The 16,352-nt window shown below is 31.2% G+C and overlaps 2 protein-coding genes and 1 long non-coding RNA gene across 4 annotated transcripts in view; 1 reads left to right on the forward strand and 2 right to left on the reverse strand.

Moving 5' to 3' along the window:
• The window catches only part of PAN2 (PAN2-PAN3 deadenylation complex catalytic subunit PAN2), a 35,164-nt gene extending 28,897 nt beyond the window's left edge, over positions 1-6,267 (reverse strand). Inside the window, exons 1-4 of the mRNA XM_014415930.3 lie at positions 6,112-6,267; positions 5,841-6,034; positions 5,590-5,759; positions 557-683 (exon numbers count right to left, since the gene is read on the reverse strand). Coding sequence (XP_014271416.1) covers positions 557-683; positions 5,590-5,759; positions 5,841-6,034; positions 6,112-6,166 — 546 coding nt within the window. The 5' untranslated portion in view covers positions 6,167-6,267. The remainder of the gene's footprint in view (positions 1-556; positions 684-5,589; positions 5,760-5,840; positions 6,035-6,111) is intronic.
• Positions 6,268-7,628: 1,361 nt separating this feature from the next.
• Positions 7,629-12,808, forward strand: LOC136796561 (uncharacterized). The gene is made up of 3 exons (XR_010844292.1): positions 7,629-8,012; positions 8,783-9,061; positions 12,678-12,808. It is a non-coding gene; the product is annotated as an uncharacterized lncRNA (long non-coding RNA).
• LOC106677794 (FIGNL1-interacting regulator of recombination and mitosis) overlaps positions 9,512-16,352 on the reverse strand; it is a 9,901-nt gene continuing 3,060 nt past the window's right edge. For both annotated transcript variants that reach the window (XM_014415919.2, XM_067050614.1), the window contains exons 8-13: positions 14,416-14,524; positions 12,601-12,775; positions 11,716-11,917; positions 11,296-11,596; positions 10,888-11,094; positions 9,512-10,151 (exon numbers count right to left, since the gene is read on the reverse strand). In XM_014415919.2, coding sequence (XP_014271405.1) covers positions 9,612-10,151; positions 10,888-11,094; positions 11,296-11,596; positions 11,716-11,917; positions 12,601-12,775; positions 14,416-14,524 — 1,534 coding nt within the window. In that variant the 3' untranslated portion in view covers positions 9,512-9,611. The remainder of the gene's footprint in view (positions 10,152-10,887; positions 11,095-11,295; positions 11,597-11,715; positions 11,918-12,600; positions 12,776-14,415; positions 14,525-16,352) is intronic.

The raw sequence follows: 16,352 nt of genomic DNA on the forward strand, positions 1-16,352 counted from the left end.
TATATATATACTCCCTGGCCTATATTAGGCCATTAATGGCAGATTAGATGATTTTTTTTATTCATGATTAAAAATTCAGACAAAACTAACTAATGCCAAACTTTATGACCTATGAGAATATGCTTGAATCCATAAAAAAAAGTCGGTAAGAAAAATAAATTAAAAAGATCAGATTTAAAGCAATAAACAAAGATAGAAGTTTACTGTGCAGGTAGGTTAAGAATATAACAGATTTAAAAGAAAAAACATTCAGAAAGTGATTACTACTATAAAAGATAGTTGTCAACTAAAGAAATGATAATTATGGAGTGATACGATGAGTTAAATATTGACAATGGGTTTGGGACAATCCAGGGTGGAAGGGAGATGCTAAAACTCTCCAAGTCAGAAAAGTGGCCTCCCTTATCGATAGCTTATTATCATACGTGCCCCCAAGCCACCCACCATTGTTTGATAATGTGTCGTCAACCACGGTCAAAGTTTTAAGTAATTAAAATATACTATCTTAGAATTCCAAATACTAATACAAACTAGACCAAATAATGACAAAAATTACCGTCTGAATTTCTCTTCCTTCAGCTAAATTAAATTCAATTATATCAGATGTGTGTCCACCGATTAATATAGAATCTGGAACATGCTTCCTCTGAATCATACATTGCATCTGTACCATGTTTTCTGAACTGAAAAATAATAATAATAATAATAATAAAATCAAGGCCATCAATACTTGGGTCATACCAGCGCTAAGCTACAGCTTTGGTATATTACAGTGGTCAAATACCAGCCTACAAGATATAGATCGTCTTGTAAGAATGACACTCACGCAAGAGCGAGTCCACCATCCCATATCATCCAAATCCAGACTCTATTTATCGAGAAAAGAAGGAGGACGAGGACTCAAAAATATTGAAGAAGCCACAAGCAAGAATTATCCCTAAGACAATATTTCCATTCAAAAACCACTAGTGTTTTATCAGCCAATCGTTACAATATATTATGGTCTGACTGCACTGAACCTGAGCAAAGCGGATGAACTGAACGACTGGTGGAATGGAAAAGCAAGTCTCTGCATGGGAGATTCTACAGCCAACTGAACGAAGCCTCCATAGACAATGAAAGATCAGTTGAATGGCTAACAGCTGGAAGGCTATTCTCCAAAACAGAGGGATTCGTGGTTGCGATCCAAGATCAGGTTATTGCCACCAGATCATATAGGAAGCATGTGCTAAAAGAAGTAACAGCACCGGACAAGTGTCAATTATCCTCGGTAGCGCTGGAATCAATCCAACATATCACGGGTGGATGTGGACTGTTGGCTGGTACTGAATATTTACAGAGGCACAACAATGTGGCCAAAATTTTGCAACAGGAATTGGCGATAAAGTACAACTTAATTGAAAATAAGAGCCCATACTACAACCACCCAAATAGACTCCTCCAAAAAGGTCCTCTCAAGCTCTATTGGGATGAATCAATTATTACAGACGATACAGTACGCCATAATAAACCAGATATCCTCCTTATTGATCTAAGAAAAAAGAAAGCGGAACTTATTTATGTCGGAATCCCAAACGATAATAATATAAGCTCTACTGTGGGAGAAAATCTAAGGAAATATCAGGAATAGGCGATTAAATTGAAGGAACTGTATCACTTGGAGGGAGTTACTACAACTCCAATCATAATATCCACCAATGGCCATAATTATTAATGTGATTACAGTAATATCCCTGGTACTGATCAGGTGGCGACATGATATCATACTCAACTCCATTCATGATGGGAGAAAAAGTCATATCATTTTATATTAGAAAAATCATTTCTATATATATTTTTTTTTTTTCTATATTTTTTAGAACTACTACACTAACAAGCTTGAACATATTTTTGATGTAAAGGTACTTAAAAAAAAAAAAATAAAAAAGCCATTTAAATATTTTATCAAATCTCCAAGATTCCAGTTTATAAAGTATCTGAAAATAGTGATGTATAGGAAACAAAATTCTAATATGGCATAAATCCTTCAATTTTGAAGATATTAAAATGCATTTTATAGGGTTATTGATAATTTTTTAATGACTACAAATGAGAGTATTTAAAAGTAAATAGGTATTATTAGCAACCCCCATGGTTTTGCAGGTGTATGCCATACTTATCCCATAAACGCTATAACACAATATGAATACATAGTAAGATAAAGCAATAACAGTGAATCTATAGAATTACAACTTTTTTTCTGAATTTTTTTTTTCCATTAGATCCTCTGTTTGGTCATGAGAAGCTTTGGCTTCTTTTTGGCTACAAAAAACACTTTTAAGGAGCTCAGAGATCTTAAGGGTACACTTTGATTAGAATCAACATTAACTTGTAAAAATATCCTCTCAATAAGAATAATGAGAAATATGCTGCAACAAATCTATCAAGAGTCCGCAGAAGGAAAGTAGTAGGCTGCCCTCATAAGTTCAAGTGAACCTATTCCAGTTGACCCTCCCCATCATGTATCGGTTGCTGCTTTTAGAGTTATAACTGGTCACGATTACTTGGGTGCACATCTTCAAAGAATTGGAGTAAGATAATCCTCGGTGCTCGTTTTGCTTCGAGATAGACATGAAACGCAACCACTTATATGACTACTCTCGCCTCAATGACATAAGAAGGGGTTTCAGTGACAATGAAACTAAGTGGTCCAAGTTTGTGATACTTTAATGGGCTGCCAATACCCTTATGGCGGAAGAGCCATGACCCTGCAGCGTAGGGAATAAAAAACAAGGAATACTAGTTTAAAAAACTGAAATATGTTCAAACACAGCTAACTCAATAACAAAGGACAAGCAATATTGTAAATATAGGTTTAAAAATAATGAAAAATTTCCATGCACTAAACCAGAGGTTCACATCTATTTGTGGTAGCAGACTCCTTTTTTGGTACTATTAGAAAAATATCAGAATACTTTTTGTATAAGTAGGAAAATGATAAACCCTAACATTATCATTAGATACAAATAGAGTCTCAACTCTTGCCTTTCCAGCAAAAGCTAAGAAAGGCTAGGATACATACACAAATCCTAAGCAAAATTGAAGAAAATCTGAGATGGCAAGGTTCAAATCTCTGTAGAGTTGAAGTGGAATGACCCATTCTCCTGAAAGGGGCATGTGGAACCTGGTGTTCCAACCCAAAACCCCGGTTCAGAAACAATGCACTAGTCAAACATGGAGGTTGGGCTTAAACACAAAATTGAATGATTTTTATATAATAACCTACACTATTATTACTAGTGTACAACTCGATCACAGTTGTTTGCTAGCCAAAGAGATAAAATAAACAAAATTTTTAACAGATATTTTTCAGTTGGTGTAAATAAGAAAACAAAATATAATATTTCTTATTTTTCTTATAAGCATATAAGTAACACCAGTGTCAAAATTCAGCCCATTAACTTTTAAAGAAAAGTGAAAATTTATCATAAATAAGTCGTCTTTTATGCCTTACGGACACAAAAGGAAAAATAAATACTTAATAGCAATAAAGATGCTTTATCACATGTAAATAATACTTAGGGGAATACTCTCCACACAGAAGAACAAACAAAAATGGAGAAAGATTAATACATCTATGCCAAAATGCGGACCTAAAAATCATGTCAATGCACTATAAGGCTAAAACTAATAAGAAAAAGACATGGATGCCCCCAATAATACTTTGGGGGAATACCAGTTAGATCATGTGGCAATTTCAAGGAGAAACCACACGGAAGTACAAAACGTCAAAGTAAGAAGGGAAATAAATGTAACGTCAGACCATTTCCCATCACAAATTAAGATGGGCTTTATTACCAACAAAAAAGACCCTAAGAACAGAGAAGAAAAGAATGGGCAAGGTAGACCAAGAAATATTGGTAAAACAAAAATAACAAGAATTCAAGGAAAAATTAAACACAACTGAAAACTGGGACAAAGTAACGAAAAATCTAACAGGACTTGCAGAAAAACTAGCACAACAGAGCCTCCACAGAAAAAGAGCGTGGTGGAATGAAGAATGTAAAAATGCGATAAGAAGAAAACTGAAAGCAAGGAAAACATGGAACCAGAACAAAATTGCAGAAAATATGGAGGGATACAAAAGAGAAAGAAAAATCGCACATAAAAAGATGAGGGAGGCAAGAAGAAAATTTCAATATAACCAATTGGGAGAAATGAAGGAAAACTTCAGGAACAATAACACCAGACTTCTATAAGGCCTTTAGGGACAAGATTGGAGGATATACACCCCCAGGACTAGTACTCAAAAGAAAAGATGGGATACTAGCACTAAACAATGAGGAAAACTGCGAAATTACTGATAAAATAATGTATTGTGAGACCCAAAAACCTCTACATCTCCTTCGTCTACTTCAGGAAAGCCTATGACTCGATAGACAGGGGAACCTTACTGAGAATACCAAGGATATATAGAGTAGACCAAAAAACAATAAACCCTATATAATTAACACTATTGAACACAAAATCCAAAGTTAAGTTCCAGGGTCTAATCAGCAAATCATTCTAGATAAAACCAGGACTAAGACAGGGAGATGGCCTGTCACCAATACTATTTAAATAGAACTCGATAAAATCATGAGAGTTCTGGAAAATAAATAATGCAGTGGCCGTAATAGGGACCAAGAAAAACCATATAAAAGTGAGATGCCTAGCCTTTGCAGTTGATTTAGCTATCTTAACAGAAAAAGCAGGCCTACAAGTCTCCTACGAAAAGACAGAATTTATGAGGACGGAAACAAACTACGGCAAAAAAGTAATAGAGACAAAATATGGACAGATAAGAGTGACAAAGAAATTTAAATATCTGGGAGAGATAGTATGCAATAACGGTTTGGAGGAAGAGAGCATAAAGGAGAAAAACATGAAGTTGGAAAGGCTAAGCTTCGCAACAGGCAATGTTTGCAATAAGAAGAACCTATCATCTAACGCAAAAATAAGACATTACAACACGGTCATAAAACCAGTAATTTTATATGGAATGGAAACATGTCTCCATAACCAGGAAAAATTACTGAAAATAGAGTACCAGGATCCTGAGGAGAATCTAAGGGCCCAAGAAAACACAGGAAGGCTACAGGCTATGTCCCAACCAGGAAATTTATAGGGAGATAAATGACCTTGAAACCGAAATAAGAAATAGAAGACTGAGATTCTACGGACACATGATGAGAATGGACCAAAGCAGACTAAACAAGAAATTCTTCGACAGAATCTGCGAATATAACAGCGTAGGAGGATACGTGAATGAAGGAAATGAGAGAGGAAACAAAGAAATTGAAAATAACAGACAAGGACTGACTGGATAGAGAACAGTATGGAAAAAAATTGAAATAAATAAATGTTCTTGCGGCAAATAAAGAAAAACGGAAGGGTACTGCGTGGTCGGAAGAGAGGAAGCAAAGGCACACAGAAATGATGAGAAGATACTGGGAGAGAAGGATAGAGTAATGATATTCGCATGGTCTTGAAAGGCCATTCCGTGAAAAAAATATAAATAAAGATACTTTAATGGTGTAACGACACAAAAGTAATATTTCTGATTGGTACCTGTGAGTAAATATTGGCAAACCTCTTCTCATTTGATATCGAAGAACTGATGGACTTAAACACAGAATTCCTCCTTCGGTTGAATAAATACATCTTATTTCTTCAGTAGCATGTACTTGAAATGATGTGTACTTCTGTAGATCTGGCCCATAGTACGAAGTAACATGACCCTTTGAGAAACTTACAATTACCAAAAATTCTACAGTTAACAATTATACAATGATAATTATCCAAATGAATTTCCACATTACCCCTTGATTTCCCATCCATAGCAATTCTTCAAAAGAATCAAAAGCAATGGAGCTCACTCCAAAATTTTCACCACCATCAACAAGAATAGTATTTCTTTCATGGAATTCTGATTCGACATACTCCCCAGTGAAATGTTCATCCACAGTAACATAGCTGTCATCAGTTAAACCAAAACCAGAGTCTTCTTCATACACTAAAACGGTAAAACATAATATTCCAAATAAAACAAAATTTGGTAGAGTAAAATTATATAATTATAAAAAATATTACATAAAACTTCATCATTTGAAGAATCAAAATGCAAACTAGAACTACTCAAATCCATTTCAATGCCATCAAAGTTAATGTTTACAGTTTATTGACAACTTTCCAACACCTCAAATTTTAAATGAATTCCTAACCGCATTTAAGCAATGTTTTGATCAGTGTTCTCACGAGACTGTAAAAAAAAAAGTAATCCTAAATTTCTGCTTTCTCTTTAGAAAACATTTTATATAAAACTCCTTAATAGAAAAATTATTAAAGACACATCAAACTTGAAATGAAAGATGTGTAAATAATGACATTCCTAATAGACTTTAAAAATCAACTTACGTTAAAGGAAAGGAATAGTACAATAATGGGAAAGTTGAAGTGAATTTTTTATGTAAAATTATTGTTGAAGTTCTTAAACATATCGGAATAAACAAAAAAATATTTTTAATGAAGTTGCCTAAATGAACATTAGTAAAAGTACATTTGAAAATTACCGTTGAGAGGGGGGTCAAACGCATAGTATTGGTAAGTACTATAGTAGATTTATTAAACTAAAAAATTGTAAATTTCAACCAGAAAATGATATTTTCACAAAGCTTAAACAATAATGATTTTTTGTGTTAAAGTTAGGACAAAACTAGCTTAAAGCCAATTTTACTCTCCAACGTAGAACTTGCCCATTTTGTAGTTGAGGCTGTCAGGTTCTTTGAATATGTTCTAGCGCTTCTCTTCAGGAGAAAAAATTGCAATAGAAACATTTATTTAATCACACATATGTCTTTCTAGTTTTTACACTTGACATTAAAGAACCATCGTGAGTCAGAACTATTGATTATGATTTTTTTTCAGGTCTATTCTTTTTATGGACATTAATTTGGATTATTCCAACCGCTCCTGGTACTATTCCTAAAAATCCGACCTGCATCAGTAAGATGATAGCGTTCTTGGACATATCCGTTGCCATCGAAACCCCTTATCTTAAACCATGAAAAGCGAAAACTAATCCATTTTCATCCACCTCCAAAATAATCGACTTAACTACAAAGTTGATAAAAGGATTATTTCAACTAATTCTGCCTCTTGAAGTTTTTGTATTTTAGTCACTTCGGCTTTGTTAATAATTATGTGACATTACATACGAATCTATTTTGTAGTATAAGAAATTTTATTTCGAACGATTCTGCTAACAATAAGCATTTCTATCCAACTTCAATGGTACAGCCCACAAAAATAGTTCCCCTGATCACTTTTTATAAGTTAATATGTGCCATCGGCTACTACTTCATTCATTTGTAAAACTCGACATCGCTAAACATCATAATTTTAAATGATCATAAGCCAGCCAATTATCGGTCATTTAGTCTCTCCGCTGTTGTGTTTTCAAAACATTGTGGAAGTATACTTCAATATTAGGTTTTCTTCAATGATATCTATAGCAGTTTTCAAGCTTTTTAAGGCAAAGGAATGAAACTACTCTAGTGCCATACGCCTTTTATTTAGGACTCATTTTATTCCAGTCCACACTTGTAATATTTTCGTTCATACAAATCATTCATTTGTCTAACAATTCCATCTTGTATGTATTTATCAAATATGTAATTATTTCTTGCTTTTCTTATGGATAACCTATTTTATGTTGGCTATTATATGGATGAACTACATTAATATCATGGACAAAGTTTTTTTTTCAAGTCATAGATAACTGAGTAGTAACCAGTTGAACCGACTTTATTTGTTATTATTATTTTAAAAGGCGACAAAGAAATTAGATGCAGAATAAAGGAGTGGGATTTTCTAACATTATTGCAACAAGAATACACTTTATTTTTAAGAAAATGTCGAATTCGAGTTTGGAAAACGATCGTTATGTTGATGTGAAGAGACAGCGATTGGTGGTTTTCACATCGAGCCTTCAGGTTTGCTAAGCATTTTACTATTATTATTACTTACCATCGATTATTAAATATGACTTTTTTTTCTTTATCCAACTCTTGCCGTGTCGGGACAGCCTGTGTTATTTATATACTGAGCTCCTATAATTTATTAAATTTTCAAAGAATATGTATTTTATATCTTGTATTCTATTTCAATTGTCAGCCTGGATAATTATCAACTTGATTGGGCTGAAAAGTTTAATCTAACAAAGACATGATTGAGTTTTAATTATTTTCTCAATAACAAAAAAAATATTTCTTAAACAAAATAAGTACTATATACATTAGCAAAATTTTGCAATTATGAAGAGCAGTACATTTTACAAACTACAAAAATCAAAAGAAAGTTTTGACAATTATGTCATAAATGGTAAATTGTTTATGTAACATTATCCCATAGGCTGTCATTTCTAATGTCTTGTAACTAAGTTTAATCCCTGAACCTCTTTCACTATAGATGCCCATCAATATCTGCAAGAAGAGGCTTAAGTACTCCCTAAATATTTTTTGGAATATACAAATAATCAAAATCAAATAGACAAAATTCTAAAATATTTGTACTATTTTTATTTTTACTCCCTTCTCTAAACAAGTTTTGGTACCATTAGTATATTATGCTGATTGTGTGTAATTTAATGTACCAATATACATGTACCATGTACCAATATACAAGTTGTAATGCTCCTGTTAAGAATTATTTAGGTATAACTTTCCTCGTTTCCTGTATGGTCTCAATACATCTATCCTTCCAGGAGTGGACTGGGTTGGGACCACTTCACAAAATGTTTATGGGTAGTTGCTCTGACTAGCTAGGAGAAATCATTCTTAGAGAATACATAAGGGCAGGTCTCCCTTAGTGCCTAGAAGGGAGCAGTGCATGATGATGTGCTCAGCAGCCTCTGGGATGCCACAGCAAGGTCCATAGAGGGTTACTATCATTCTAGAACCCATGAAGTTCAGTCCAAAAACTTCCATACCCAGTGAGAAATTGAGACGCAAGTCTGGGATGAATTTGCTTCTAAACACGACTGGTAGGTATACTTATTATCTTATTGTAGAGTTGCCATTCTTCCATACTATCCATATGGATAATGTTATTCCATAACGTAGAATCCTTGTCAATTCTTAGCTTTCTCTCTTAATCATAAGATTCAATGAATCTTTTCGCATAAATTAAACAAAAAAAACAAATGCTGGTGAAGACAGCCCAGTTCCCTTCATCAAAAAGTAAAACGGATGTCCATATCATTCACAACCAGTGCTAAACCACCTGTTTTATTGAGACTCCAACCATTAAGCTTGCCACACTAATACTTCAGGATATAAATCTACTTTTTGTCAGGATATAAAACTGTATAAGTAGTATTTGGTGAGAAAAATATTGTTCAACTCAAAATTATACACAAAAACAAAAATAAAGTGTTTGAATAATGTAATTTGCATAACAATGTAATAAACAATATGGTACAGAAAATATTTATTTCGGTAGTAATAAATATTTCACTCAAAAATCTTAAAACAGATCTATAATAAAAGACATTTTTATTTGAAATTGACTACAATATAACATGAAATAATAAATTATTTTTCTATTTTGAGCTTAGTTAAGTCACTTATTGCTGAATTTATCATTTCCATGCCCTTAGATGAAATATTTCTATTAATGGAAAACTCTTTTATCTCCTTTATACAATCCACTAGTTTAGAGAATAACAAACCAATTTCTTCACCTTCAGAATCATATTTAATCCTTTTATTGGGAGGAATATCTAAATCTTGGAAATAACACTTATGTATAAATGCATTAGACAAATTCAATATGTTAATAGCTCCGCATAATGGAATTTTTTTATAGTAATCAGATATATAATATTCTGTATTTACATCATTTGATGCATTCCTTAAAAGATCATGGTGAATATTAGCAAAATAGACAAAACTTTCAATAGCAATCTGTTTGATGAGAAAGTTGGAAGAGGATATACAATTAATAAATATATCAGAAACAGTACTATCATTTAGAGATATAATACTCTGAGCTAAATTCTTTACTATAACACAGATGTAATAATTTATGGAAGACTGTTTCAACATAGACAAATCCAGCAAATCAATCAAGATCTAAAAAAAAAAAATATATGTATAAGTATATTAAGTTACTAAGAGAAGGGAAAACAAACAAAAATATATTAAAAGAGATAAAAGCACCTTTTTATTAAGATGAACTTTTGATCATTTACAGCCTTTATTATGTAAAAAATAAATTACAGTATATAACATACTTTTTTCTTCAAGATGACAATGTTAAGCCATTACTCAATATATATTTCCGATTACAGTATTTGAATTAGTATAAAATTTAAAAAATAGATATCAGCAATATAATATTAAGATTATAATTAGACTACTGTGGAACTCATTTAACATTAAATTTTCTGAAATGGGAAACTGTTTATGAGAAATTCATGGGGAGATATAATGGATCACTGAAAAAATCAGAGAAGATAGTTGAGTTTGGTAAGAAATAAAAGTCAAGTAACTCAATACATGAGGCTTTTGTAGCTGAGTGAGTTGAGGTGTCACCTTGGCAACATCGAGTCTGCAGTGGCACCAGTTTGATTTTGGCTTTAGTAGGTTTACTTTTATTTCATAGCAGTTCCACTGAATGAAAACTTGACCCTCCCACTCTAGTTAGAATAGGTTGGTTGTTTGTAGGATAATTCCCCTCCCTCTACATTAGTTTAAATTGAAGGCCTTTGTTAGAGATAAACAAGAAGTAGGGGAATAACAAAATATTGTAAATTATAAAATAACTTAACAAATTAAAACTTAAAAAAGTAATTGATAATAGTTGTACCTTTTTAATCATACTATTACCCTTCTCTCCATAATATTTCGGAATGCCTTTTGTAAATAAAAAAAAAATGTAATACCACCAATCTGGCTGCCTGACACTATTTCTTTGATAGGATTCGAAACCAATCCACATTTCAATAAAAGCATCACTCAGTTTCTTATAAGTCTCTTCATCATTTATGTTATTATATAGGGTAACTGATTCTATCTAAAACAGTAATTTAAGATACAGATAACAAGCTAATATTGTAATAGTCAAATAATTTAGTTTATATTCTGGTCTAAAATAATTAAATAATAGAAACACCAACACGTAGATATACAAACATTTATTTCTGCTATGACAAAAAATACATATATACATATACATTTGTGATTTGAAATTTTGTACTCAATATTTTAAACCTACCATTTGTAAAAATTGATGTGAAGAACACTTTTTATTATCTTTAGTTAACAATACATTATTAATCATATCGTAAGACATTATAAAATCATGATTCAAATAAAAAGAAAGATGAGGATGGAGGTGTAATTGAAATTGTTTTTCAATGATATCTTGTCCATTTTTTGACAGAAGGTGAAAAAGCCTTCCAGCAGTAAGACCAACTATACAAGCCTCTGGTCTTTGCATTCCTGCACAGTCCAAGTTACACAAAATGTGGCATAAAAACTTTGTTTCCTCAAGACAAACTTCTTCATTCGTTAACCTATGTTTGAAAAATATATATGGTTAATAAAGTACAAAAAATATTAAATAGTAATCAATCATAAACAAGATGTCTTATTTTAGTAAAAAAATATTAAATGAATATTTTAAATAACAAACCTTCCTAAAAGGCACATGATGTCAGATATAAGTATTCCAGTTTGTAGATGAGAAGTAAAGAGATGTTCTATTAGAGTAGACTCAGTTTCAACAAACTGCTCACATGATAAACAGGAGATCATAAAGGCAACACTTATACTTATTAATGTTGTATAAGAATCAGTTCCTTCAATTTTAGTATTTAAATTTAGAATTGAATAACCTAGAAAGAATAACAGACAGTAAATTATATTCGGAATATGATACTTCTTTTTTTTTTGAGAATTGCAACTTATTTTAATTTTAAGCTTTTTCTTAAGTAGGATATATTACTTTTAAAATATATAACATAATGGTAGTAAGCCTTCGAGAACCCAAAAAGGTTCTTTTTGTTTTTTTCAAAGCTCCTATAAAATTTTAATGGCGTATTTATAAACAATGTATTTTCTCCTTTTACTGGTTCTATTTTTTCTTAGTTTATTGTATCATAAATTTTCTCATGTTTTATGATTTTTACACTTATTCAATAATTGTATTCTCTCTATACTTTATATAATATACTATACATTTGCCTGCTATATTAGAGATATGATCTTGTCGATTAAAAAAAAAAACTGTTGAAGTCTATTGGGAAGTTTTGGAATATCTTTATCTCTCACACTCTTTCCTCCTCACTATTTATACGAATCAAGTTTTTTTTTTTTTAAAGCTATCATGGATCATCAAGTAAACAGTGAATGTTGGTAGAATTTCAATGTCAAAAAACCTTTACTTTTGAAAAGTGAATATATTAGCAAGAAATATTAACTCCTTTAAATTTATAAAATACTACTATAGTATACCCGAATTCTTACTGTTTATTATGTTTTTGATAAATTCAATCAAATAATAAAAGGGGTGACTTACTCATTGAAAACAAAGTTATAATATTCGACAATAATGGAATTTTCAACCAACTTCCTTTAATCTCCTCATCATTACAGGAAATCAAAAACTTCAGAAGACGAAGGTGAGTAAATAAAAATCCAACAGCTTCTTCAGGAGATAATGAATGTATATTGTCAGCCACTATTGTAAACCGCTGTAAATAGTTTACAAATCATTAATAATTTATATTATTAAAGGCACATCAAAAACACAATAGTACAAAGTATACTACAAAATAAAATATTTGAAAGCTATTGTTTATTTATTTTCAATGCCCAGTCTTCATTTAGTTCAGAAGAATTATTTTCTTTGTATAGGCCTTTTACAGTTAAAATATACTTATCTTCATCAAATCGTTATTTCAGAAATGACACGTAATTTTTTAACTGATTTCGAGTTAGGACTCATGTATACATGCATCATAGAAGCATGTATACATGCATGCGTTTGTGTTATTGATGTCATTATGTAAACAGTTTAACTGAGAAACAAAGAGATAAAGGAAACTGAAATCACATATGTAAGGCAGGTATATAAATATTTGGGATATTACAAGTGTTAAAGGCACCTCAAATCTATTATGTATTTTTGTTGGAAGGCTTTAAATAAAATGAACAAACAACAAACTGGTTCGGATGTAAACATTTATTCGGTCAATTTAAGCATTTGAAAACTAAAACTAAAATAAACAAAAGATGACTAAGACAATGAATACAAGTAAAATAAAAAACACTTTAAACAAAATAAAACTAGCTAAATAAATTATGAAGAAGAAAATAAACAAATTTTAAAAAACAAAACAAATGAATACTGTTCGACGAAAAGTTGATAGGTCAGAGGAAGAGTGCTGCAGAGATGTGTAGGTCGTAGCTCAGTAGCTAAATACACCGCCGCAATGGTCCAAGATTGGTGTAGTGGCTCATCGATATTCCAAATATCCAAAAAGCGTATTAATGTATTAGGCGAGCCGACTAATTAACAAAAATTTATATTCAAGTCGAAATGCAGATAAGGTCTGGTTCCGAACTGTAATGACGGTTAACTCACTAAAAATGTCCAAACTATTGAATTATAAATGCAGACAGGGCTGCTTAGACGCTATCATGGCCACTAATTAGCCAGAGCTGATATAAAAAACGAAGATGGTCGGCCCGTTGCTAGGCAAGCTCTTAGCAACAGTGATCAACTCTTAGCAACTGTCTCTATTACTCATTATAACACACAAATATAATTGCATATTTTTTCTTTCAAATAACTAAATCCAATTAAAATAATATAAATAAAAATAAATGTAACTAAATTAAACACTAATAAAACTCAAATACTATTTACAAGCTAATTATATATTATGGCGTTAACAATAAGCAACTGTTTTGTCATAATCAACTAACTGGATGTGTCACTTTATATCATCTGTTGTACACCTATTTACTATTTCCTCCAAACAGAATCTATTAATGTTGATTTAACTCTCGTATTAATGTACAATTCAGTGATATTTAATAGCAGCTGGTTCTTGTCCTGATTAGAATAGTTTGACAGACCTTAAATACCAAATTTTCAAAAAATCTTTTTCTAAAGTATTTTTAATTTGAAATAATTAACCTACTCCTATTGGTACTGTTCCAAAAGTTTTAAAATGCTTTTTATAACAGAACCATAAATAATCTCAATACAAAACATCTCTCCTCAGAACAGTATATTATTACCGTTTTCTTAAATAGAGAATTAATAACTAAAAATAATAATTATATAAAAATTAAAAATAATTTAATGATATGGTACTCTCCTTACTTCAAGAAATGATCTATCTTCAAGTAAATGAGATAGTAGTGGAGCTGCTCCTACAACTACAAATCTCTCTATTTCAGTGTCACCAACCTTGCTACCCAGCCTAGAACACCTAAAACAATAGCCAGATAAAATATGAAATTAAAACTGAGAGTAGTGTCAAATGGACAACATAGCCGAGCTATATTGAAATTCATTATTTTTAACACAAAATAAAATACTTTTTTGTACTTAAGTATAAATAAATACTGTAGACAAGCAAGAAATAAGATATTGATCACTATCATAAAAATTGAGAGGATTTACGAATCAATATTTAGCAGAATTTGTAGTAGAAAAATATGGCCATTTTAATGAAAGAATATAATTAGAAAGGCAAGATATAAATCATATCACTATCAATAAAGTAAGAGAATTGTGAATCAATATTTATCAGAAGATTTTTTCGTAGAAAAATATGGCCATTTTATGAAAGAATATAATTAAAAAGGCAAGATATAAATCATATCACTATCATAAAAAGTGACAGAATCATGAATCAATATTTATCAGAAGATTTTTTTGTAGAAAAATATGGCCATTTTATGAAAGAATATAATTAGAAAGGATTAAGAAAACACTTATTCAACTATCAATTTAAAAAACGGTAATTTCAAACTATTACCTAGTAAAATCAAGTGTAATGCCCTACACCGGATATAAATACCAGCCACTAAACAGAGCTTTGATTACAAGAAACAAACTATGGTGGCAGCTATTTGATAAATGAATGTTCCAAATCAAAAATGTAGAAAAGAACAAGAATGATGACTTTTTAGTTTCTCCCTACAACTCAACAAAAAATGCCATAAAGAAGTTGTGAAGAAATTAAATAAAATCTTCACACTCCTTTTTAAGAATCTTTAATTGATGAGAATGTTGAGCACGGGGGGGAGGGAGGGGATGGTGGACACTAATAAAATGTTTTTACTGTTATATTAGTTACGTTTAAATAACATAAAATGTTCTTACTGTAGTGAGAACCAACAACACACATACATAACAATCACTAGGCAACCTTCCAACTGAATGTTACAAAACCATCGCAAACGGTTTTAGCTCAACAATTGATATATTCAGTTTGCCACGTAGCGACATGTATACAATAAAAAATGAATTTTTACATCACACTATCACAGAGAATAACAGTTCCAATACTTCTGATTATAGTTTAAAGAACTTAAGAATATGACAAATTACTAAGTAATAGAGTATTTCCCCAATAAAGATATTAATTGAGAGATAAACAACAAAGATGGCTTAGGTGTGAGGAAATCACAATTTGAGGCTTTAGAGGCCATCATACGTGAGAGAGCTAAGACATCATCATGTCAACATTGTGACTACAGAGGTACTCTATACAGGTGGGTTGACTTTTATTTCGTAGTGGCCTCTCAAAAACTCAACTTTCCACCTATGATTAGAATAGATCCAGGTAGGACCTGTAATATAACCCCCCTTATGTCAGAAATGGCCAGGAAAGGAGTAAATTAAGAGAAAAGAAAAATTTGAGGCTTTAAACATTTTAAGGCAACAAACAGTTTAAAAACCAAATGAAGAGACAAAAATATTTTATACCAACATAATTGTTTTCAAAATTAACAGATTTGAGAAAATAATAAAATATAAAAAAACATAATAAAACCCAATTTAACTTTTTTTTTTTAGAATAGTCCATATACTACACATGCATAACACAGAATGAAATGATCCATGTAGTGGTAAAAAAGTATTTCAAAATAGCAAAAAATTGCTAATAAATATTGTTTTGGTTAACAAGAAATATATTTTTTATCACTTTGGGATCCTTTCCTCTTCATCTTCCTCCTTCTCGACCAACTCATCCTTCATTATCTATAAGGTAAACTAATTAACTTCTAATACATACAAAACATAGTTTA

The sequence above is a fragment of the Halyomorpha halys genome, unplaced genomic scaffold (genome assembly GCF_000696795.3).
Source record: "Halyomorpha halys isolate HHAL.00 unplaced genomic scaffold, Hhal_1.1 Scaffold108.1, whole genome shotgun sequence".
In the NCBI taxonomy this organism is placed as follows: domain Eukaryota; kingdom Metazoa; phylum Arthropoda; class Insecta; order Hemiptera; family Pentatomidae; genus Halyomorpha; species Halyomorpha halys.